General features: G+C 39.5%; 1 protein-coding gene across 1 annotated transcript in view; it reads left to right on the top strand.

Moving 5' to 3' along the window:
* The window catches only part of LOC124779336 (lysosomal alpha-mannosidase-like), a 209,239-nt gene that overhangs the window by 138,373 nt on the left and 46,961 nt on the right, over positions 1-23,905 (top strand). Inside the window, exons 8-11 of the mRNA XM_047253705.1 lie at positions 6,553-6,752; positions 9,923-10,104; positions 10,179-10,387; positions 11,868-12,081. Coding sequence (XP_047109661.1) covers positions 6,553-6,752; positions 9,923-10,104; positions 10,179-10,387; positions 11,868-12,081 — 805 coding nt within the window. The remainder of the gene's footprint in view (positions 1-6,552; positions 6,753-9,922; positions 10,105-10,178; positions 10,388-11,867; positions 12,082-23,905) is intronic.

A 23,905-nucleotide genomic window follows, 5' to 3' on the forward strand; every position in this document is an offset into this window, starting at 1 on the left:
CGAAAACTTTATGGAAAACCTCAGTCACTTGTACATAAGTTCTCTAATAATACTCTAATAACTGGAGGAGATTTTAATAATCTGACAGTCTACTGGAATGATTATAGTTTTGTTAGTGATGTTCATAACAAGACATCCTGTGAAACACTACTAAATGTCTTCTCTGAAAATGATGGAAGAATGTTAGATTGAATGGCAACAAAAAGACCTGATCTCTTTGAGAAGATGCACATTGAAACTGGTATCAGAGATCATGAGGCAGTTATAGCAACAATGACTAACAAAACACAAAAGGCAGCTAAAAGAAAAACAATGTCAAATCTTGATGAATAATTTGAAACTTTTAACTCAGGACATGAACATGTAGAGGAACTATTGCTTAAGTTTAAAAGAATAGTTGCCAATGCACTAGATAGATATGTACCCATTGGGACAGTTGATAATGGGAGAGATGAATACAGTATCTATAAAGATACTTCTAAAGAAACAGAAATACTGAAAAAATGAGGGTAAGTCAATTATTATCCGCAATTTAGTTATATTTTTGTTTATTTTGGTAGTACTGTCATTTTACGTTTATGATGCATGCTTTGTTTATTTGTTGTTATATGTTTGCAATTTTCAAGCTGCTAGGTTAGTTTTGTTATTGCTTCCCTGCTGTTAATCATGGCTGCTCCACTGTATATTTGCACCAAAGAAGAGCAACATTCAGTGATCCATTTTTTGTGGTTGGAAGGCATATCAGGGGCTGAAATTCACTGAAGACTTTTAGTACAGTATGGGAACAGTGGTTTGCCATAATGGAGTGTCTACGAATGGGTTGAAAAATTCCAAAATTGTCACACAAGTGTTATGCACGATGAAGGAGCCGGACGAGCAATTACTGCCACAATGAAGAAACCACTGAGCGTTCACGTGAAATGATTCTCTTAGACAGACGATTGACTATTGATGTATGGCACATTGTCTGCAAATTAGTCATGGTTCTGCCTATGAAATCATCCACAACAGACTTGGGTTTCATAAAGTTTGTGCAAGATGGATCCCAAAACAACTCACACAGTTGCATAAACAAACATGCTTGGACATCTGCAAAATACATTTGTATTGCTCTGGTAACAAAGGGGACAACTTCTTGGACAGAATCATTACTGGTGGCAAAACATGGATTCATTATTATGAGCTGGAGAGTAAATGGCAGAGTATGGAATGGAAACATCCAAATTTACCATGCAAGAAAAAGTTCAAGACCCAACCATCCACAGGAAAACTGATGCTTACGGTTTTTTGGGATGCACAAGGTCCAGTACTGGAACATTGTAGGGAAAGGGGCACAACAATAAACAGTGTAGGTTACAATGTGACACTTACTACCAGGCTAAAGCCTGCAGTTCGAAGCAAATGCCGGGGATTGCTGTCAGTAGGTGTAGTGTTGTTGCACGACAGTGCTCGTCTGCATACTGCTGCCCATACTGCTGAAACGCTACAGAAACTCAAATCTGAAGTACTGGGTCACCCTCCATATAGTCATTATCTTGCCTCTTCTGACTATCACTTGTTTGGTCCATTCGAACATGCATTAAGGGACCATCAATTTGCCTCGGATGAAGCAGTGAAAGAAGTGTTGCATTCCTGGCTCACACCTCAACCGAGAACCTTCTTTTATGTGGGCATCAGGAAGCTGTACAGTGATGGACCAAGTGTGTTGAAACACAAGGAGACTATGTCTAAAAATGATGTTCTTGTAAGTTTCTTATCTGATTACAATAAAATTTTATAACTACTTTGCAGATAAAAATTGATTTCTCCTTGTAGGTATAAAACAAAGCATAGGGCTATAGATACAGAGATACTGAATGAAACACATCTGGCAATCAAGGGACAAATGTGTGAAGCCTTCAATGAATGAATATCCATTCAGTATAAAAATAACATTGCTGGCAGAATTGTCAACAAGCAGATGTAACCATACAGTATTATTGATCATCAGACATAATTGCTGTCATGAAATTTCAGCTGGAAATTAAGTTTATTTCTGACCATTATTAATAAAACATCAGAATATAAGACACAACTGACTATGACTAGAATAACAAAGAAAGAATATAATCAGTAAACAATTAGACATAAGCAGAATTAACAAAACTGCTAATCATCTGTCAAACTTCTATCACTTAATGTCAACTGCATACTAAGATTTACTTCTGCCACTACTAAAAAAAAGTCAGAACTTACAACAAAACTGATTATTATTACTATATTAACATAAAATATAATCAGTAACAAACAGACCTCTACAGAAATAATTATATTGCATGGAAATCAGGACTTGGCAACATATTATTCATAAGTAACTTACAAGTAATACAACAAATGTACCAAAAGTTATAAGACATTCTATTACAGATAATCTGATGATGATTGCATAGCCAAAGCAGGCCTATAGGTCAGATAAAAATAATATTCATACCAACATAATTGGCTATATGAATGTATTATAACCTTGAAATACATTTATTATGCAGCAGGCCTAGAAGGTTACAAAATATCTTGAGAAAGTCTACCAACAAAGTTTCAAGAACTGGCTTTAAATGACAACTCTAGGAAATACTACAACCCCCTATATACTGCTCACACAGGAATCATGAGGAAAATATTATATTAATTACAGCATGCACAGAGGCATTTAAACAATCATTTTTCCTGCATTCTATATATGAGTGGAACAGGAAAAATCCCTAATGACTGGTTTGGCTTGATGTATCCTCTGCTGTGCACTTCGCAGTGGTTCGCAGGGTATGAATTTAAATTCAGATGTAGAGGTAGTGCTGCCAATTCAATGTCTGCCATGCACCTACATAACACTGAAGTGTACCTACATCAGCTTGAAAGGGCCTACAAAAGCGAAAAACTTTATAATAAAGGTGTAATGATAAATATCACCATATGATTGTCTAACAATTCCTATACACAAATCTTAAGCACCTACAGCAGTATTGCTGAGAAAAATACTCTGTAACAAGTAAGTAAAGAATAAGTAAAATATGCACTGCTCATCACATACCATAGTCTTTTCAATCTTGATGTTATGATTAAGTTCCATTTACACATGGAAAGATTTATGAAATCCTTCCACTGCCACTCCCTCACCTTTGGATATTACTCTTCTTCTTGCAATGCTCTTGCAAATTAATTTTTTCTGCTTTGTCTGTAATTTCTTTTAAGTTTTCCCTCATTGCCTTTTCTTTCTCAAAGTTGAAATCACAATCAGTAGATAATGATATTAAGATCATACAGAAAAAAAACATCAAATCTTATTTTGGAGCTGAAGCAACTAAACTGCACTGTATGAACTGTTTATTCAGTTTCATCTTATTTAACACAATTTGCTTTCCAACAACTTTATTTAGAAGCTAACTATTACTTTTTGTCACAACAAATAAAAGTGTTTTCAAAACTGCTTGTTTTGAGCCATAAATTGCGGCCATGGCACATTGGAAAGCACACTTACACTATATCTGACGGTAGCTGTTTTTCTTTTATGTACTATGGACACACTAAATAGGTACTGGTGATTTATACACTTTTTTATGGCAAATAAAGTATTTATATGTAAGTCACCAGCTATCATTATTAACTTCCACTTTGTACAGCAGAAGCATCATTGATATCACCAACAATGCTGTAATCAACTGTGCTGCCTGGTATAGAACTTGTGCTGCATGCTCCTATCTGCTCTGAGAACATGGAAAAGTGAACGGATTATACCCATACAGTGTGTCCCAGGAAGAATAACCAGTAGATTAGATTAGATTTACTTTCATTCGAATTGATCCGTAGTGAGGAGGTCCTCCAGGATGTGGAACATATCAGAAAAACAACAATACATGGCAAATATTTACAACTAAAACAAATAAGCTAATGTACCATTCCACAGGTCCCAAGTAGAATGATCATCATTTTTTAATGAACACTATCTGAAAGAGTCATTTTACAAATACTAATGCACTGAACTTAAAATTAAAAAGTTTATTTAATTATTTATAAGGTAATAAACATGTAATAAAACTACTATAAATATTCAGGTATATGAGAGAAACAATCAGTCAAAGCAAAAACACTACTAAACAAGGCCTCTAAAATGCATACCGCAAGAGCTATGAGCACTCGTTTGGTAGGAGAGAAATGTTTCACAGTAGCAAATATGAAAAAAGGCTCATAGTTATTGATTGCACACCACAGTAGCTGCAGTGTCAGCATGGCTCAATGCCAAACAAAGTGAAAAAGGTTCAATTTCTGGCAGGGTCAGGGATTTTCTTTGCTCAGGGACTGGGTGTTATGTTGTCATCATCACCAACACACAAGCTGCCTAAATGGCATCAACTAAAAACACTTCCATCTGGCAGCGAAGTTGTCACACAATGGAGAGATAGAAAGAGATGTGCACTTTACAGCCCAAACTCACTCGGTAATTTTTTCTAGCTTTGGCAATACTATCATCTTGCAATAATAAGGAAAGCAGAGACCTTGCAGTGGAAGAGATTCGTTTCACAATATCGTAGGTATGGGTTTTAGAGCCCATGTTTACTAGATATTTTTTGCTAGTCATATCCCTGGATATTGAGCATTGCTCCTGGAACACCCTGTATACTCTAAGAGTGACATAATTTTGGTTGACATAATTAATTTTGGAGTTATAGCTCAAAATGTACTACTCCACAAAATGTTTTACTTCTGTTTCAGTGACTGGTGTCCCATTCCTGGTTCTGAAAGGTTGATTGCGTGTGAAAATGAAAGGAGGTTCACTAGAAATTTTCACATGGGCATCAAAATCCCTGGACCTGGGCCTGGGATCCACACATATCTCTACTACATTAAAGAAAACACCTCTGTTTCTGAAAGATGGATGCTGTGTTTATTACGAGGGTCACTCCAAAAGAAATGCACACTATTTTTGTGAAAATACAGTTTTCATTCTGCATGTGTGAAAGTTTTACAGTGTGCAGATACATCCTGCCCACTTGTTTTCAAACTTAGTTCAACCTGTTCCCGAGAGGGGCGCCGTCACAGCATGTCTTCAAGATGGCTGCTACTTTTGACGTTCATCAGAAGCAATGTGCTGTCATAGAATTCCTGTGCTGTGAAAACGAGACAGTGAGAAACATCCACAAGAGGTTGAAAAAGATGTGTGGAGATGCTGCTGTCGATCGCAGTACAGTTAGTTGGTAGGCAGGTAAGTTATGTGATGAAAGTGGGCATGGCAATATCGAGGATTGCCCTCACAGTGGCAGGCCTCGTACTGCACACACTCCAGACAATGAGCAGAGAATTAACAAATCGGTGACTGCTGACAGATGCATCACAGTGAATGAATTGTCATGCTACATTGGGATAGGGGAAGGAAGTGTTTGCAGAATACTGAAAGTGTTGTCGTTAAAAAAGGTTTGTGCCAGGTGGTTCCCAGGATGTTGACAGTGGCTCACAAAGAAACAAGAAAAACAGTATGCAGCGAACTTTTTGAACAGTACAAGAATGGTGGAGATGAAATTCTTGGAAGAATTGTGACAGGTGATGAAACATGCTCCATCATTTTTCACCAGAGATGAAGAGGCAATCAATGGAGTGGCAACATGCAAATTCACCCAAGGAAAAAAAAATTCAAAACCACACCTTCTGCTGGAAAATTTATGGCTATGGTGTTTTTCGATTCCAAAGGACTCTTGCTTGTGGACATCATGCCAAGTGGAACCACCATAAATTCTGATGCATATGTGACGACACTGAAGAAACTTCAAGCTCAACTGAGTCGTGTTCTACCATATCAGCAAAAGCAGGATGTTCTGCTGTTGCACGACATTGTATGGCCACATGTCAGTCAAAAAACCATGGAAGTGATAACAAAACTCGGATGGACAACACTGAAACAACCGCCAAACAGTCCTGACCTGGCTCCATGTGACTATCATCTCTTTGGGAAACTGAAAGACTCTCTTCATGGAACAAGGTTTGAAGATGATGAATCCCTTCTGCATGCTGCCAAACAATGGCTCCAACACGTTGGTCCAGAATTTTACTGTGCGGGTATACAGACGCTGGTTCCAAGATGGTGTAAGGCAGTTGAGAGTGATGGAAATTATGTGGAGAAATGAAAATATTGTTCCTAAAGGATGTATCTACACACTGTAAAACTTTCAAGCATGTACAAAAAACATGGATTTAAAAAAAATTGTGTGCATTTCTTTTGGAGTGACCCTCATATCATATCTGACATTCCAATAGTTTCCTTAAACTGATCCTCTGAATCACTCCTATCAGAGCCAAAACCACATAGGAAATGACCTAACGCATTACACAGTTTCATTTTATATTTTGAGCTGTCACAACCAGCACTTAGCAAAAACCATTTATCAGATGGCTGACAATAATATCTGTCTTTTTGTTCACTACTTCAGTATCAGTTTTATTGGCAGTCACAGCAAGGAAAGTAGTTTGTCCAATGCTTTAACAATCCTACTGTCATTCTTTACAGACAACATTTGTTGCAATTTACAGATCTGCAAGCAACTTTTTGTTCTGGCAAATGTGGAAGAGGCGTATGAGAATCATTTGAATAATCTCCGTGAAGCAATGGGTGTTATGCAACATCATGATGCCATTACGGGCACAGCAAAACAGAATGTGTTTGAAGATTACAGTCGTCTCATATATGAAGGTATTCAACACTGTGGAAACATTACTGAAAGAGCTCTCAGGTAATTATCTCGTTTAGAGCACATGTGAGGTAAACATGTGGTTGTTGTTGTTGTGGTCTTCAGTCCTGAGACTGGTTTGATGCAGCTCTCCATGCTAATCTACCCTGTGCAAGCTCCTTCATCTCCCAGTACCTACTGCAACCAACATCCTTCTGAATCTGGTTAGTGTATTCATCTCTTGGTCTCCCTCTACGATTTTTACCCTCCACAATCCCCTACAATGCTGAATTTGTGATCCCTTGATGCCTCAGGACATGTCCTACCAACCGGTCCCTTCTTCTAGTCAAGTGGTAAAAAAAGAAATCAACCAAAACCTTTTCTTTATAAACATATGATGTAGATTCTCATTTACAAATTGCTGAAGCATTCAAGTAACTGCTCATCCACAGTGGAGAGTGGTAAAAGATATTTTCTGGATACTTTTACACACACTTTTTGCCAGATTCCAACATGTAGAGAAACTTCCATGGTATGAAACCAGACAAGAAATATACTGGGTATCACAAAACATTACCATATTAAGTATCAGCATTTGTAATAATTCTAATTATGCTCTGTCTGTTGAGAAATTTACTTTACTTTATTTGTTCTTAAACTGACAGCAAATTAATACATTACTCAGCCCCTCTAAGTAAGGTTACCTTTAAAAAGTTTAAAACTATATATGGCATATGAATGCAGACGAACATACAGAGCTTTCAGAGCCACTGGCTCCAAAAGCTTGCAATTTTCAATACCTTTGTATGTCTGTTCACCTGCTGCTGCTTGTTGAGTAGATTATTTATTTATCCAATTGCATTAGATTTTCAAAATTGATTATTTTCACTTATATACACATAACTGGTGCTTGAGCTTTTCTGTAAATGGCAGCCAGTGTCCATTTCTTAGCTGAAGAACCACACTGAAAATGTGCCACCAATAACAAATGTAGGAGAGAAAGCAGTAGTTCCTCTATCCTCGCTGTCTGCCTTCAAGCTGTTGAGTGCAGCCAACACTTGGTAGGTGATTGGTGGGGAGAAAGGCTGGTGGGGCCCGGTGACACATTGCTGATCAATAGAAATGTTTCATTCAACTTAAATTAACATCAAGTCATTAGTAATGGGAAGGAGACCCACCCCACTTCAACAACTCTGGCTGGCATCAGGTTGCAGGCAGCTGCTTCCATCCTAGTAAAGAGATGCGCACTTGGGTGCCCTGCAGTGCTGATAACTTCAAATGCTTTGGTGTTCTTCTGTGGAATGGTGACTCAGCCCCCAATTGCCTTCACTACAGAGCTGATTGGTGACTGTTGTGTACAGCACATGACCTGCTGCCCCCTGGCAGGGATCTGGTCTTTGTAGGCACAGACAGCAGTTCAGTGGTGCTGTGACACCAAGTCCCACAAAAAGACTCGGCCCAGGTGGCAACTGGCTCGACCTGCTCTCGAACCCGTGGCTGCAACTGATGGTGCCCAGCTGTCTTGTCATCTAGCATGGATCTAGTATTGTGATGATGCTGCTAGACTCCAAATTAATCTGTCTCAAAATTCACATCTATTTATATGGCTATGAGATGCATTGTTGAACTATTATCCAGTCCCCTGCCACAAAGCTCACAATGTGGGTCCTGCCCTGATGTGGTAACGTTGTCCTGCCTGCCCCAGTTATTACTGCTGCACAGTACAGGTTTTGCCAAGCACGGTGGGCCCATCTTGCTATCCTTTTGCATATATGTCATTCTAACCCACATGTTAATGATTAATGGAAAATCTCATATAAAGATGTGAAACAAAGAGATAGAGGGGCTGGCCAGTACTTACCTCAGCTCAGTACAGCCGATAGATACACAAAACAGAACAGAAAATTTACATTCCTAGCTTTCAGAACTTTGTTCCTTCATCAGGGAGGAGAGGGGAAAAAAGGGAAGAAGGGAAAGTGGATTCAGTTACTCACAACCCAGGTTATGAAGCAACAGGGAAAGGTAAACAGGGAGGGTAGCAAGGATGGAGGTATGGTTGTCAGAGAGAAGCCAAAGATATTCTACTGTTAAGTACTGTGCCAGCTTCAAACCAAAGAGGATGCATACAGAAGTAAAGAGGTATATAGTATAAAGATAAACACAACTATGTAGGATGAAAAGATGTGTGAATTGCTAAAGAGGAGAGGGGAAAAGGAGAAGACTGAAGAGTAAATGGGAGTGAGGTTGGTTAACGTAGGTTCAGTCCAGGGAGATGGCGGGATGAAAGGATGTGTTGGAGTGCAAGTTCCCATCTCCGCAGTTCCGAGGGACTGATGTTGGGTGGGAGAAACCAAATGGCACGTATGTTGTAGCAGGTTCCTAGGTCCCTAGAATTATGCTGGACGGCGTGCTCCGCTACTGGGTATTGGACATCTCCTAGGCGGACAGTTCGATTGTGCCTGTTCATGTGCTCAGCCAGCTTAGTTGTCATCATAACAATGTAAAAGGCTGTGCAGTGCAGGCATGACAGCTGATAAATGACATGTGTTGTTTCACATGTGGCCCTGCCTTGAATTGTGTATGTTTTACCAGTAGCTGGGCTGGAGTAGGTGGTTGTGGGGGGGGGGGGGGGGGGGATGCATGGGGTGGGTTTTGCAACGGGGTTGGTTACAGGGTTGGGAACCGCTGGGTAGAGAAGGTGGTCTGGGAACATTGTAGGGTTTGACAAGGATGTTATGGAGGTTAGCGCGGCGACGAAAGGCAACTCTGGGTGGTGTGGGGAGAATATTGTCAAGGGATGATCTCATTTCAGGGCTTGACTTGAGAAAGTCATATCCTTGGCAGAGTATTTTGTTGATGTATTCGAGGCCAGGATAACTGGATAATATTGGGTGACAAGAGGGATGCTTCTGTGTGGTCTGGGGGTAGGAACATTGTTGTTGGACGGGGAGGAATGTATTGCTCGGGAGATCTGTTTGTGGACAAGGTCTGCAGGATAGCTGCGGGTGAGGAAAGCATTGGTCAGGTTATTGGTGTAATTGTTGTTGTTGTTGTTTTCACTGTACTTACTTGCCTGCAGTTGCCACTTCCTGCAGTTGCCACTCTGTGGTAGCTTCCTTACAGTTTTCACTAAAAACTGAGTAATGATGTTACAGAGCATTTTCACTATTTTTTCAATTGACTTTTTAGCACCATATGATTTTTACAGTGATTTTTTCTTTTCCATTTTTCAGTAAACTTTCATCATCAGATCTACCATTTGTATCTTGTTTGTTAAGAAATGTTAGTCAGTGTGAGCCTTCTGAAAATTCCAAAACATTTATGGTTACTGTGTACAATCCATTGAGTCACGAAGTATCTTATTATGTCAGACTTCCAGTTCTTGGGACTGCATATTCTGTAAGAGATGCTTCAGGTAAGCTATAAGTCATTCATAAAGATTGGCAATGTAATTTAGGAGGTTTTTGTTTCACAAATAACTTTGTGTAGGAAATGAGCTGAAAGTACAAATGGCGACCATACCGGACCCAGTTCGCAACTTGCCTGAAAGAAATAGTAATGCAACTACTGAAATTGTCTTTCTGGCAAATAGTATTCAACCCCTTGGCTTCCATTCATACTACATTACTGAAGTGAACAATACAGATGATACAAGGTGGAATGAGCTAGAAAGCTCAGATACATCAATAGGAAATGATGTAAGTACATAAAACATCCTGAAATTATTTTTGATGTGTTCTCAGAGTCATTTGCAGTGGCATTATCTCAATTTCCAAGCCACATCAATAAAAATAGCAATTTTTGAGTTTTTGGCAACTATCATCACTACCATATTCAAGTGTTCAAACTACTGACTGTCATGAATGACAATTCTAATATGCACAATGCAGTTAGGTCCAGAATCTTCCAGAAGTGGGATGAATTTCACGTACACAGTAAACCAAGTCACACAGCACATGGCAGATCTAGTCTGCTGTCAGGCTGTGTGATGCCACAAATGCAAGAGTCTGGTGCCTCTTTCCAAATTAATCCAACATCCTATACCCACTGAGTATCATTTGTTGTTTTTGATCAATATCAACAGCATGCTCCCACATCGTATTAGGTACCTACTCTTGATTTCTGTTGTAATTATTTTACCACAATAGAATCTTGGCTGTCATTTCTATATGAATATCAATCAGTTATCACCTGAGCAAAGAATTTCAACAACATCCATCACTCATCTGAAATAATTTAAAACACTTGTTAAAGGAAAACAGCTTCAGCAAGGAATATATTGCAGGTCCTTTCAGATACAATAGACAAAGCAAATTTCTTGAATTAGCAGAAAATGCTAAGGCACTGGTTTCCTTCCACACCGCAGTGTAACAAATAGCAGAAGAGGGTGCTTCCCTAAGTGTTCCATACTGCTCTGAAGATTTGGCATGTATTGTATACAGTTAAAGATGACACAGCCATTATAAATATTGGGTGCATACAGTATTCCCTGTGAATGAGGCATCATTTGCATGTGACAAATCCTTCACACTCTTGCTGAGTGATGTGCTGAACACATGCACAACATATAAAGCAAAGCTATCTAAGAAAAATATGCCATAAGATAACATGACCTAAAGAATTACCCAAAATTATGTTGGAAAAGAGGAAACTGTTGACCAATGTGACAACTTCATGAACTTATATTAGAAAAGAGGCAATCTAGTTCAACCACAGTACAACAATTTCATAAGAGATCAGAATAAACACTTAGCACAGTATGAAAGTAGGCTCTGGAAACAGAGCTAAAACAAAGAGTATGGAATGATGATTTATGATTGTAGGATGGCAAGAATGGAAGCTCTGAAGGTGGCATTGCTCCTTGTTCCCCCAGAATGAATAAATTAATTAAGTCATGCCATCACATGACTTCACAACATGCCACACCCACCACACACAGCTTCACTTGGATTCCCAAACATGCATAAATTCACACCACTTCTGGAAGGTTCTAAGACTAAGCTGATTCCTGCATATAAGGAGCACATCTTGCAATTCCTGATAGCCAGTAGTTTTAACTTCTGAAGATAATTGTGGTGAACACTATCAGAAACCTACTGACATCACTTGAAAAGAGATAGTATTTCATTTTGGGCCCACATTCATAACTAGTTTGTCAGATGTAACTTATCTTCACAGGTTCTCCAAGCAATGTTCAATGAAAGTACTGGTTTACTCCAGTCTGTTATGTTCAATAATGAAGAAATAACTCTGCACCAGAATTTCCGTTATTATGAAGGATGGGCTGGAAATAATTCTCAGCCATCACTAAGGGCTTCTGGTGCATACATATTCCGTCCTTATGGAACCTCAGTGGAGGTGTCACCTGTTGTGGAAACAAAATTTTACAAAGGTTGGTGAAGAAAGAAATTTATAACACATTCACAAACAAAAATACTAATAATTATAACAGACAGTGTTTGTGGTTCTTCTTCCACTAGGATATCACTATGTAAAATGCACCAACTAAGATGGAAGATATTGTCACTGTTGTAATTACATGTACTATTTTCGTATAATAATTTTTGTTGTGGTTCATAACAAGGTCAAGCATATCTACACTTACACCTACATAGATACTCTGCAAGGCAGCATACAGTGCATGGTGGAGGGTGCCCTGACCCACCACTTGTCGTTTCCCCTCCTGTTCCACTCGCGAATAGAGCAAGGGAAAGAAGACTACCTGTACGCCTCCGTATGAGCCCTAATTTCTCATATCTTATCTTCGTGGTTCTTATGTGCAATGTATGTCAGTGGCAGTACAATCGTTCGGCAGTTAGCTTCAAATGCCAGTTCACTAAATTTCCTCAATACTGTTTCTCATAAAGAAAGTCATCTTCCCTCCAGGGATTCCCATTTGAGTTGCTGAAGCATTTCCGTAACACTTATGTGTTGTCCAAACCTATGAGTAACAAATCTAGCTGCCCATCTCTGAATTGCTTCGATATCTTCCTTCATTCCGATCTGGTATGGATCCCAAACACTCAAGCAGTACTCAAGAATAGGGCACACCGGCGTCCTATTTGTGGTATTCTTTACAGGTGAACCACTCTTTTCTAAAATCCTCACAGTAAACCAAAGTCTACCATTTGCCTTCTTTACCACAGTTTTCACGTGCTCATTCCACCTCATATTGTTTTGCGATGTAGCACCCAGGTATTTATACAACTTAACTGTGTCAACCATGACACTAGTAACACTGTATCTGATCATTACAGGTTTTTTCCTCGTTTTTCCACGTTTCGGGCTACCTGTCATGGATTTCACTAATTGGAAATTTTGTCTAAGTCATCTTGTATCTTCCTACTGTCACTCAACTTTGACACCCTATTGTACATTACATATGAATGTAGAAAACAACAGTGGTCTTATCACATTTCACTGGGGCGCTCCTAACATACCCTCGTCTTTGATGAACACTCGCTATCGAGGACAGTATACTAGGTGCTATTATTTATGAAATCTTCAAGCCACTCATATATCTGTGAACTTATTCCATATGCTTGTACCTTTGCTAACAGCCTGCAATGGGGCACTGTGTCAAATGCTTTCCGGAAATCTATAAATATGCAAGCTGCCTGTTGCCCTTCATCCATAGTTCTCAGTATATCATGTGATAAAAGGGCAAGCTGAGTTTAGCATGAGCGATGCTTTCTAGAACCATGCTGATTCGTGGACATAATCTTCTTAGTCTCAAGAAAGTTTATTATATACAAACTAAGAATATGTTCAAGGATAACGGTCCATAATTCCATGGGTGCATTCTTTTACCTTTCGTATATACTAGAATTAATTGCGCCTTTTTCCAGTCACTTGGGACTTTGTGCTGGTGAGGGATTCATGATAAATACAAGCTAGGTAAAGAGCTAATGCCATACAGTACTCTTTGTAAAATTGAACTGGATTCCACCCGGAACTGGTGATTTATTTGTTTTCGAATCTTTTAGTTGTTTCTCTATGACAGGTATGCTTATTTCTACGTCATCCATGCAGGAATCTGCCTGATGGTCAAATGATGGTATATTTGTACAGTTCTCCTGTGTGAACAATGGCTTTTGTTTAGCTATTTTCAACTACCACACCAGATTCGTCAACAAGGAACTGAATGGAAGTGTTAGATCCACTTAGCAATTTGACATATGACCAGAATTTTCTCAGGTTCTCTGCCAGATCTTTTGCTAAGGTGTGACAGTAGTATTTGATGTATTCTTCACACATAGATCTTTTCGAAGATGCAAAAATCTTGACTGATCTTCGCTTGTCATCATTTTTGCATCCCCTTTTGAACCTTTTAGTGCAACAGCCTCTGCTTCCTCAGCATTCACCAAATTTCGTTATTAAACCATGGTGTGTCTTTTCCATCCTTTATCCAATTACTAGGCATGTAACTCTCCAGACCACAATTTACAATCTGCTTAAACTATGCCCATAATTATTCAACATCCATCTTACTGGAAATAAGTGACATGAATTCACTGCCTTACTGCTTACCTGCTCTATCTAGCAGAAACACTCTTCTAGCTCTCTTGAGTGATTTATTAAGTTTATAATCATAGTTGTTATAAGACAACGTGTTTCTGTAGTTACATTGTCTGTAAGGTCTGCAGTCTTCAAAATCAAATGAAATAGAAGTCCAAAACTCTCTATATACTAGAGAGCAGTTGAGACAGACACAAATCATAATACACAGGTTGGAGGGAAAATAATTCTTAAAATATTACTCAGGAAATTCAGACACTCCCCCTCTCAGTGTAACATTGTGTATGATTTCAATACTGCAGTTCAGTAGTCAATAAAAATTATAATAATAATAATAATGATATGATTAAATATGAGTCACACTGTAACTTCCTTGATTAGCATCTTCTAACAGTCCCATCTCCACAGTCCAATCAAAGATTAGGTGAAATGGTTTACTTTTAACATTTCTTCATCTGTACTATTATACACATAAATGTAAATTTATATCACTGTGTGGTGGGAAACAGCACTATAGAATAGAAGTTCCAACATTGGTTGTTGCATAAAATAGAAAACAATAATTAAACTCATCTGGATATTTTGAAGAAATCAGTGACTCAGCTCATTATCCAGTACATTTGGGGTATGATTCTTCAGAAGGCCTAGGTTTCAAGTGTTTTAGTGAAGATAATAATTTTTAAATTATTCTCAAGTTCAATCAAATAAATTGTACCTTGTTACAGTATATCACTTTCAAATAATCACTGATTTTGTAAGAGATAATACACCATTCCTTTTAATTATTGCTGAATTATAAAAATTGATGTTTTTTGTGTAAATAAGCCCAACACATGACTCTTTATGACTGTCCTTTCTCAATTACTCCCAAAGACTGAAACTCAGAGAATAAACAAAGATACCGCAACTGGCTGGTGCAAAGCATCAAAGACACATTCTTACAATATCAACATTATGAACATGTGGGAACAAGAGACTGACTAGTGAAGTGATTTTGTTTATTCTTTGGAAGAGTAACAGGTTTTGAGAGTTGGATGTTTATTCTTAATTTTTTTTAGAGCTGTTACTTCAGACTGTAAGGTAACTAAATAATGTCTTGAAGTGTTTGTGGGTTTGGTTTTTGACCTACATAACTGGTGACACTGAAAACAAGAATGGGTTCCATCACAGTAAAATATTTTGGATTACATCCGTTAAGCATGGAAGGCACAAATAATTTATTACAAACCATTGGTGATGAGATCTGGCAGCTGCAGCAAGAGATTGAATTTTTTGAACTGTCAATACTGAGAAGCGACAGCAAGAGGGGAAATGACGAGATCACAAACTCCAGTGATAATGTCCACACCGCGTGCACACACCTGCACTGAAAATTTTCCACATGCTGGTTTGTTCATGTTGACTGCACAGCGGTTACAGTTGTGGGCACCTCCATTTACACCCACACAACCAGACATATGGTTTGTGATCTTGGAAAGCATTTTCACACAACACAGATCACAGAAGATCATGAACAATTTAAGCTGGCAATTAACGATTTGAACCAGAGAGTAAAGACAATTGTCTCCTATAAAATTCTACACCAACATCATCACTTTGCTAATCACTTGTTGCATGAAGTTACCTGAGCAGAGGCTTTCACAAGCATTTTACCAGAAGAAACATGGGGACAGAAACCCATCACAGTGTTGGAGACATTTGTGAGTAATAGTGGACTGTAGCATGATATCTAATGAGCTGCTGCTACATATCTGGTGACACAGCTTCCATCTCAAGAACAGTTGACGTTAATAGTGTATGAAGGACAACAATTGAATAAATTACTGCAAGTAGCTGATGGAGCATATGCCATTTTGCAGTCAACCGCTGTGACAAACACATATTGGAAAAGGAGCCAATGCCAAATTGTGTCACTGCATCTTATCGACAATCACCGGACATCAGTGGGAAACTCTGAGAGTTATGAACCACAAAGGGAAGAGTTGTCACGCAGTTACATAACTTGGAGGTACGAATGGGCTCTGATGAGACGACACAGTCACGTCGTTCATCGAACCTACAGCTTCACTCAAGGTGAAGCTACTGCCGATGATATCTGCTGGTACCACAAACAGTTTGGCGTCCTTGCTACAAAGTGGACGGAGCCATGTGAGTACTCAAATGGCAAGGGCAGTCCAAGTAAGGTGCTACAGACTGCGGCAATGACAAATGGCACTGCCAATGTAAGAAGCATCATATTGCAGCATCACACAAATGGACACATGGAAAAGGTAAAGCCCATGATGGCATGCTTACTACGTTTCTGATGAGTCACAGCACAACATTGCATCTGTTGCATATGACTAATAAGATTTCAGGCTTAAGATTTTTAATAGACACTGGTTGAGAGGTCAGCACCCTTCCAGTCATGGGCATAGTTAAGAAGACGATGCAGGACACCTTACAATTGTTAGCCATGAACAACTCCAGCATTAAAAAGTATGGGCACAAAGGTACGCCGATAGACATTGGTTTTCCTACTCTGCACAGTTGGAGTTAGGTTGTGGCGGACTTTAGGCAATCCATATTAGGTGCTGATTTTCTATCCCTGTTTGCAATGGCTGTTGACTTGGCAAATGCCTGCTTATAAGCAGGATACAATGTGGCAGAGTAAAGGTAATTCAGAGGGGTTCTGAGGGTAATGTAATTGGAGCAATTAATGATGCAAGTAAACAGTCCACCCCTATATACATTGTTGCACCCAAGCAGTGTTAAGCACAATACAGTGCATTATATACACACGTTTGCAGTCCACTGGCTTCAAGATGCGACTGTAGAATAGCTCCATAACTATTGGTTGAGGCTAAAGCAATATTTGAGGATATGCTCTGTGCTGGTGTTATAAGGAGGTTGACAGCCCATGGTAATCCCCGACACACATAGTGTGCAAAAAGGATGGCACACCTGTGGTGATTACCATTGGCTGAATGCAAGAATAGTCCCAGATAGGTACCTAGTACCTAACACCTAAGAAATTACCTATTCTCTGGTGGGTGCAAAAGTTTTCTCAGTGTTGGATTGCGGTAAAGATGACAACCAGATCCCAGTGGCACAGACCAATGATGCACAGACAGCATTTATTACATCTTTTGGCCTGTTTCAGTTTTTGTTTATGACATTTGGTCTTAAAAATGCAGCCCAAACCAGGAAGAGATTTCGTGACAAAGTGTTAACAAGGCTTGCTATTTTGCTTTCCATATTTAGATCACATATTAATACATTCAGATGATGCATATATTCATAACAAGTCTGTACATGAAGTGTGGTAGAGGTTGTATAGCTACGGAATGGTACAAAATGAAGGCAAGTGCATCATGTGCAAAAGTGAGGTGACTCTCCTAGGCCACAAAGCCTCTGCCAATGGGATATGATCTTTGCCTGAAAAGATTGCCAACAGAATATATGCAACTCAGATGATTTTTAGGCTTGGTAAATTTTTACTGCCATCATCTGCCAGTAACAGCACCCATGTCGCTTCAACAGCATGAGACCCTCCTTTTCAGTCTATTGAGAACTTCCAAGTAGAAAGCTGAGTTCACTGTAGTCCCGGTAGATATGAATTCATGGTGGACAATGCCTCTGACGTCAAAGAGGACAACGAGCATGGTTTTGATCCTGGACTTGCTCATGTGTGCCTTCTTGGGATGGGGCAACGATGGGGTGTGCCACTCTGAACTCTGCTTTTTTATCTCAGGGTCATACTCAAAAATCCATGACTCATCACCAGTGATAACTGAGTTTAAAAATTGAGGATCATTTTCACACATTTCCAACATTTCTCGGCACCGAAGCACTTGCATGTGCTTGTGTTCATCGATCAATAATTTTGGGACGAGTTTGGCACACACATTTCTCATGTTCAAATCTTTGGTCACAATGCAGAAAATGTTTGTTTTTGACATGTTTAGAGTTTGTGCTATCAATTGAAGGCTCAGCCCTCTGTCAGAGTTCAAACAATCATGCACACACGTCACATTTTCATCAACTCGTGTGGTTGATGGTTGCAAGGTTCATCAGTGATTCCTCTTGGCCCTCCATGAATGACTTGTGCCATCAGAAAACTTGTGATTTGGACAAGCAATCAATCCCAAAGGCATGCTGAAGTAATGGAAACGTTTTGGTGGCAGACTTCCCAAGTTTAACACAAAATTGATAGCGTACCATTAGTCTACAGAATGATCCATTGTGACATGTACATAAACTCAAACTGGGGTGACGGAAATGCATGTCCTGACTCTCTGGCAGCTCACAGCTAAATGAGACAAAGAGCGTTTTGAAGCTAACACTCTTTTCCACTTAGCCCAGATTGGTACAACACGCTGTGGTGTACCACTGCGTCAGAAAAAAATTGGTCGCATTACTTATGGAATGCACTCTGTACAAACAATGATAACAAAGTCTGAAATTACTATTATTTGTAAATAGAATAGCTTTTTAGATAAACTAGTCACATCAACAGATTCTCACATTCTAATTACCCAAATGAATTTAATGGATAATAAAGTGAAGCAGCCTAAGCCTTGACTTAATATTTAAGATTTCTGGTACTGTGCACAAGTTGTAAATGATTGCATCGATGATATCTGCAAGGAAAAAAATGTGTGTGTGTGTGTGTGTGGGGGAGAGGGGGGGGGGAGAGATAACATAAAGGCTGGATGGAATCCACCTGCTTTGTTATAAAACCACTGAATAATTAGTATAAAAAGTTTCGCAAGTTGCTTATCATTCATCATACACAAAAACCCTTAAAAAGTTAAAATCCTCAGTTTAACATTTATCATGACAAATACTTTATCAATGCAGCTAAAATGCCACCCAAACCAACACAAGCACCTTGCACAAATGCATCTGGAACAGTAGATGCCCCTGCCCCTCCACATTTGTGTCTCAGAATCTATATGCTTTACTCCATCTGACACTGTCTTGATTCACCAAACTATAAAAGTTCATATCTTTTGAAGAAGTTTGGATATTCATAAAATACATGTACTCTGATAAAAATGCTTAATTTCTGAACAAATTGAAGCTAAACACTACATTTCTAATTTAAATATCCAATTGAGTTACTGAGATTTGTAGCATTTACATCAAGTACAAATCTTTGACCAGTCAAAATATATCAAAATTTCATGCTGATGCAATAAGCAGGGCATCTTTCCAATTGGAAAAATCCCCCTCTTTCCAAGTATCAACTCAGAGTTGACATAGCACTTCTGGCTCTTCCATTATTGACAATGTTGTTGTTGTTGTTGTTGTGGTCTTCAGTCCTGAGACTGGTTTGAGCAGCTCTCCATGCTACACTATCCTGTGCAAGCTTCTTCATCTCCCAGTACCTACTGCGACCTACATCCTTCTGAATCTGTTTAGTGTATTCATGTCTAGGTCTCCGTCTACAATTTTTACCCTCCATACTGCCTTCCAATACTAAATTGGTGGTCCCTTGATGCCTCAGAACGTGTCCTACCAACCGATCTCTTCTTCTAGTCAAGTTGTGCCACAAATTTCTCTTTTCCCCAATTCCATTCAATACCTCCTCATTAGTTATGTGATCTATGCATCTAATCTTCAGCATTCTTCTGTAGCACCAAATTTTGAAAGCTTCTATTCTCTTATTGTCTAAACTATTCATCATCCATATTTCACTTCCATACATGGCTACACTCCATACAAATACTTTCAGAAGTGACTTCCTGACACTTAAATCTATACTCAATGTTAACAGATTTCTGTTCTTCAGACATACTTTCCTTGCCATTGCTAGTGTACATTTTATATCCTCTCTACTTTGACCATCATCAGTTATTTTGCTCCCCAAATAGCAAAACTCCTTTACTACTTTTAAGTGTCTCATTTCCTAATCTAATTCCCTCAGCATCGCCTGACTTAATTCGACTACATTCCATTATCCTCATTATGCTTTTGTTGATGTTCATCTTATATCCTCCTTTCAAGACACTGTCCATTCCATTCAGCTGCTCTTCCAGGCCTTTGCTGTCTCTGACAGAATTACAATGTCATCAGTGAACCTAGAAGTTTTTATTTCTTCTCCATGGATTTTAATTCCTACTCCAAATTTTTCTTTTGTTTCCTTTACTGTTTGCTCAATATACAGATTGAATAACATCGGAGATAGGCTAAAACCCTGTCTTCTCCCTTGCCAACCACTGCTTCCCTTTCATGCTCCTCGACTCTTATAACTGCCATCTGGTCTCTGTACAAATTGTAAATAGCCTTTTGCTCCCTGTATTTTACCCCTGCCACCTTCAGAATTTGAAAGAGAGTATTCCAGTCAACATTGTCAAAAACTTTCTCTAAGTATATAAATGCTAGAAACATAGGTTTGCCTTCCCTTAATCTATTTTCTAAGGTAAGTCATAGGGTCAGTATTGCCTCACATGTTCCAACATTTCTACGGGATCCAAACTGATATTCCCCAACATTGGCTTCTACCATTCTTCCATTCATCTGTAAAGAATTCATGTGAGTAATTTGCAGCTGTGGCTTATTAAGCGAAAGTTCAGTAATTTTCACATCTGTCAACACCTGCTTTCTTTGGGATTGGAATTATTATATCCTCCTTTAAGTCTGAGGGTATTTTGCCTGTATCATACATCTTGCTCAAGAGATGGTAGAGTTTTGTCAGGGCTGGTTCTCCCAAGGCTATCAGTGAATGTTGTCTACTCCCGGGGCCTTGTCTTGAATTAGGTCTCTCAGTGCTCTGTCAAACTGTTCATGCAGTATCATATCGCTCATTTCATCTTCATCTACATTCTCTTCCATTTACACAATATTGTCCTCAAGAACTTCACCCTTGTATAGCCCCTCTATATACTCTTTCCACCTTTCTGCTTTCCCTTCTTTGCTTAGAACTGGGTTTCCATCTGAGCTCTTGATATTCATGCAAGTGGTTCTCTTTTCTCCAAAGGTCTTTTTAATTTTCCTGTAGGCAGTATCTATCTTACCCCTAGTGATATACGCCTCTACATCCTTACATTTGTCCTCTATCCATCCCTGCTTAGCCATTTTGCACTTCCTGTCGATCTCATTTTTGAGACGTTTGTATTGCTTTTTGCCTGCTTCATTTACTCCATTTTTGTATTTTCTCTTTTTATTAATTAAATTCAATATCTCTTCTGTTACTCAAGGATTTCTATTGGCCCTCGTCTTTTTACCTACTTGATCATCTGCTGCCTTCACTATTTCATCTCTCAAAGCTACACATTCTTCTTCTACTGTATTTCTTTCCCCCATTCTTGTCAATCATTCCCTAATGCTCTCCCTGAAACTCTGTACAACCTCATGTTCTGTCAGTTTATCCAGATCCCACCTTCTAAAATTCCTACCTTTTTGCAGTTTCTTCAGTTTAATCTACAGTTCATAACCAATGGATTGTGGTCAGAGTCCACATCAGCCCCTGGAAATGTCTTACAGTTTAAAACCTGGTTCCTGAATCTCGGTCTTACCATTATATAATCTGGCTGCGACCTTCCAGGCTTCTTCCATGTCCACAACCTTCTTTCATGATTCTTGAACCAAGTGTTAGCTATGATTAAGTTATGCTCTGTGCAAAATTCTACCAGGCAGCTTCCATTTTCATTCCTTACCCCCATTCCATATTCACCTACAATATCAACAAGAAACAATTAGTGTCGTCTAATTTTGATCTTAATTTACATAAAAACATGGACATTAACATTTATTCCAATAGCTAGGTCTTAATACTAGGTATCCTGCTGTGTGTATGCTTTTCAAAAGTAATCAAATATGGCAATTAGGAGCAGTCTCCCACTGCTTAAGAAACATGTAAATAACGTAAGTGAATACATTTACAGATAGCGCTCACCAAGGTCTATCTGTTGATACTTTTCTGAATGTTGTATCAATTTGATTAACAGAGTTAATCAGTTTTGAAGTAGCCTTCCCACTTCTCCTAAAGTACGAGGTGCATTCAAGTTCTAAGGCCTCCGATTTTTTTTCTAATTAACTACTCGATGAAACTGGTGTTCTTCTCGACTTAATCGCCCTGCAGACATACACATTTTTCACAACGCTGATGCCATGATTCCATGGCAGCAGCGAAGGCTTCTTTAGGAGTCTGTTTTGACCACTGGAAAATCACTGAGGCAATAGCAGCACGGCTGGTGAATGTGCGGCCATGGAGAGTGTCTTTCATTGTTGGAAAAAGCCAAAAGTCACTAGGAGCCAGGTCAGGTGAGTAGGGAGCATGAGGAATCACTTCAAAGTTGTTATCATGAAGAAACTGTTGCGTAACGTTAGCTCGATGTGCCGGTGCATTGTCTCGGTGAAACAGCACACATGCAGCCCTTCCCGGACGTTTTTGTTGCAGTGCAGGAAGGAATTTATTCTTCAAAACATTTTCGTAGGATGCACCTGTTGCCGTAGTGCCCTTTGGAATGCAATGGTTAAGGATTAAGCCCTCGCTGTCCCAGAACATGGACACCATCATTTTTTCAGCACTGGCGGTTACCCGAAATTTTTTTGGTGGCGGTGAATCTGTGTGCTTCCATTGAGCTGACTGGCGCTTTGTTTCTGGATTGAAAAATGGCATCCACGTCTCATCCATTGTCACAATCGACGAAAAGGAAGTCCCATTCATGCTGCCGTTGCGCGTCAACATTGCTCAGCAACATGCCACACAGGCAGCCGTGTGGTCGTCCGTCAGCATTCGTGGCACCCACCTGGATGACACTTTTCGCATTTTCAGGTCGTCATGGAGGAATGTGTGCACAGAATCCACAGAAATGCCAACTCTGGAGGCGATCTGTTCAACAGTCATTCGGCGATCCCCCAAAACAATTCTCTCCACTTTCTCGATCATGTCGTCAGACCGGCTTGTGCGAGCCCGAGGTTGTTTCGGTTTGTTGTCACACGATGTTCTGCATTCATTAAACTGTCGCACCCACGAATGCACTTTCGACACATCCATAACTCCATCACCACATGTCTCCTTCAACTGTCGATGAATTTCAATTGGTTGCACACCACGCAAATTCAGAAAACGAATGATTGCACACTGTTCAAGTAAGGAAAACGTCCCCATTTTAAGTATTTAAAACAGTTCTCATTCTCGCTGCTGGCAGTAAAATTCCATCTGCTGTACGGTGCTGCTATCTCTGGGACGTATTGACAATGAACACGGCCTCATTTTAAAAAAATGCGCATGTTTCTATCTCTTTCCAGTCCGGAGAAAGAAAATCGGAGGCCTTAGAACTTGAATGCACCTCGTAGTATTCCACCACCCACCCAACCTTCCCAAAATCCAAGTGAATCCCTGCATCATTCACAACCCAACCCCTTGCCACAGTGGTACCATCCCTATGGGAGACCACGGTGCAAGACCCGCCAAATCCACCCGACAAGGACCTCGTACTCCAGGCTTAATCTACCCCATCAAAGGCCTTGCCATCTGTGAAAGCAACCATTGTTATACTAATCTTGCTGCAAAACACTGCACAGCTTTTTATGTTGGTATGACTACCAACCAACTGTCCACAAGGATGAATTGGCACTGCCATACTTTTGCCAAGAACATAGTTGACAAATGGGTGGCACAACATGCAGCCGAGCACAACATGCCCAGTTTCAGTGGCTGTTTTGCAACCCAGGCCATCTGAGTCCTTTCCTCCTCCACCAGTTTC

This window comes from Schistocerca piceifrons, chromosome 1 (genome assembly GCF_021461385.2).
Source record: "Schistocerca piceifrons isolate TAMUIC-IGC-003096 chromosome 1, iqSchPice1.1, whole genome shotgun sequence".
Lineage (NCBI taxonomy): Eukaryota > Metazoa > Arthropoda > Insecta > Orthoptera > Acrididae > Schistocerca > Schistocerca piceifrons.